The following is a 2,461-nucleotide window of genomic DNA, read 5'->3' on the forward strand; positions in this document are numbered from 1 at the left end:
ACTGATGGTGCAAACCGCAGCCCCCAGGACAGATAGAGGTGGGAGAAAAGAGGTGCCCTCGAGGTGCTCACAAGGGGCCATTCCAGAGCTTGGTAGGGAGTGGCTATTCAGATGGAAGTTTGTCTTTGCAAAGCCAAGCCTCCATCAGAACACGCAGGGGGTGTTTTCCTTCCAACCCCCTGTGAACTGAACAACAGAGCTGATTTGATGGACACCATCAAAAATGAAACCCCGCAGGGTTCACGTAGCTATAGCAGAGAGACGCAGGTCTGTGTCAAAATGTACCTTTATGCTCCTGCCTGCATAGGAGCCACGTAAGCACAGTTGGAGCCCCATAGTGTTTTGGTGGACCTAGGTCTTGTTAAGCCTGAATTCATCCATGTGGGGAGAACTGGCAATGCTGACTTGCCTAGAAGCCTGAGGTCTTTCCAAGTACAACTGTGCATTTTCAGATGACTTCAGGAATTGGCACTGAGAACCAGCTCAAAGGTACGATTAATGGAAGGAGACAATCGCTTTTTGTTCCACTGCTTCAGGGAACAGGCTGTCAGAGGCTGGCTACAGCTCAGTGAGTTCCCAAACGTCAAAATGATGACAGATCTCATAACAGCTTCACAGTGACAGGAGACATGTAGCAAAAGAAGCCATGCATTGTAGCAGTGTCTACACCATTTTACAGCCGGATCTGACTAGGAGAAAAAAAATACTCCTTTCCTTACATTTACACTTTTATTATGAATGTAGTGATTTATTGATGAATTGTTCAGCCATGTCGCTACCAATATAGAGATCTAAAAGAATTCATAAAATTGTTTTTTACGTCTTTCTGCTTTGGTCCCTTTTCATACTCCTCACTTCATAGTCTTGTCAATTAGTCCTCTGGGGGCTAGATAAAATACTATCCTTGGCTATCCTTTAATCATCACTATTTTTGATCCCTGTTCTTTGCATTTGATCTGTAAGATCATTAACTTCTGCTTGCTCTTCCTCGGGAACAGCAGCCTCTGTTTCCGGTACTGCTTCCAATCTGGGCACTACTTTAAACTCAGTTTTGTAATCTGGTCTATTTGGCTTAGATTCCCCCAGGGGTTCTATTTCCTGTCTGTGCTCTGACTTTAACTCTCTGAGATTCTGAGAACACTCTCCCTCTTTTACAGATGAAGTTGCCAAAGGAACTCTGGGTTTTGGAGCCTGCATCCACATGTGATTAAAAACTTCCTCTATGTGCAACCTCCGAGCCACGTCCGGCTGCAGCATGCGGTAAATAAGATCTTTGCACTCAACTGTCAAGCTTTTGGACTTGGGAAAGTGCACTCTGTGTTCTTTCTGAATCTTTAGCATTTTTCCAATGTTTGAGTCGTCATATGGCATTGATCCACAGACCATTATAAACAAAATGACACCCAGACTCCAAATGTCATAAATCTTAGGCTCATAGGGAATTCCCTGTAACACTTCAGGGGCTGCATACGCAGCAGAACCACAGAAAGTTTTACTGAGAATAAGCTTGCCATTTTCATCTCGAGTCAGTCGTCTGGAAAAGCCAAAGTCTGACAGTTTGATATTAAAGTCTTTGTCTAGAAGGAGGTTCTCACATTTCAAATCCCTGTGGACTACATCCAAATCGTGGCAGTACTTGATGGCAGAAGACAGCTGGCGAAACATCTTGCGAGCTACATCCTCAGAGATGGCACCTCTGCTCTTGATGAACTCCAGTAAGTCTCCTTGTACGCCAAGCTCCATCACGATGTAGACTTTGCCATCGGACGTCTCAAAAATCTCATAGGTCTTGACAATTGCGCGGTGATTCACTTTGGCCAAAATCTCTATTTCCCTGGGGAGAAATCTTTCCAGGAAGTCACGAGGAGCTTTTTTCTTGTTGATTATCTTCACAGCCACGTTGAATTTCAGTCGATCCGAGTAGGCAGATTTCACTTTAGCATATGACCCTTCTCCCAGATTGATTCCCAAGACATAGCCTCTCTTTTTAAGGATTGCAGCATCATCCATGGTGCCAGAGGCAACAAGAGATGTCTAAACCGAAATTGACTGTGCATCACACACGCTCACAGCTTGTTCTCGTACGTTCCATGGTGGTCAACTGAGACACCCTAGTTCTCTTTAGTTGGATGATGTAGAACCTTTAGCATTGTTTTATGTGTGATGCGGGCACATGATGTCATAAAGCAGAGCTCGTATTGGTGGTGACTGAATGTATAAAATATGACTTATTTCCCACAAAACGAGCTGGACAGGGAGGGAAGATAAGGAGGCCTGGAAGAGATTTTTAGCTGTATGGAGACACAGAAAAAGGTTGAATCCTTGATATTTTATGGAGGAAGAAGAGGCAAGATTTGGATACAGTGTAGAGATATGGGGCAAAGGAGAGGGAAAAGTCAAAGAGGATCCTTAAGTGATGAGCCTGAGTGGACAAGAGGAGAAGTGGGTGGTGTTAACAGTG

The 2,461-nt window shown here is 44.4% G+C and overlaps 1 protein-coding gene across 1 annotated transcript; it reads right to left on the bottom strand.

The window, feature by feature from the left end:
* Window positions 1-915: 915 nt before the first annotated feature.
* LOC112120426 (testis-specific serine/threonine-protein kinase 2-like) lies at window positions 916-2,010 on the bottom strand. The gene has a single exon (XM_024219500.1). It carries the CDS (start codon window positions 2,008-2,010, stop codon window positions 916-918), a length of 1,095 nt encoding a protein of 364 aa, XP_024075268.1.
* Window positions 2,011-2,461: the final 451 nt, after the last annotated feature.

The sequence above is a fragment of the Terrapene carolina genome, unplaced genomic scaffold (assembly GCF_002925995.2).
Source record: "Terrapene carolina triunguis isolate 2854851 unplaced genomic scaffold, T_m_triunguis-2.0 Scaffold234, whole genome shotgun sequence".
Taxonomy (NCBI): Eukaryota; Metazoa; Chordata; order Testudines; family Emydidae; genus Terrapene; species Terrapene triunguis.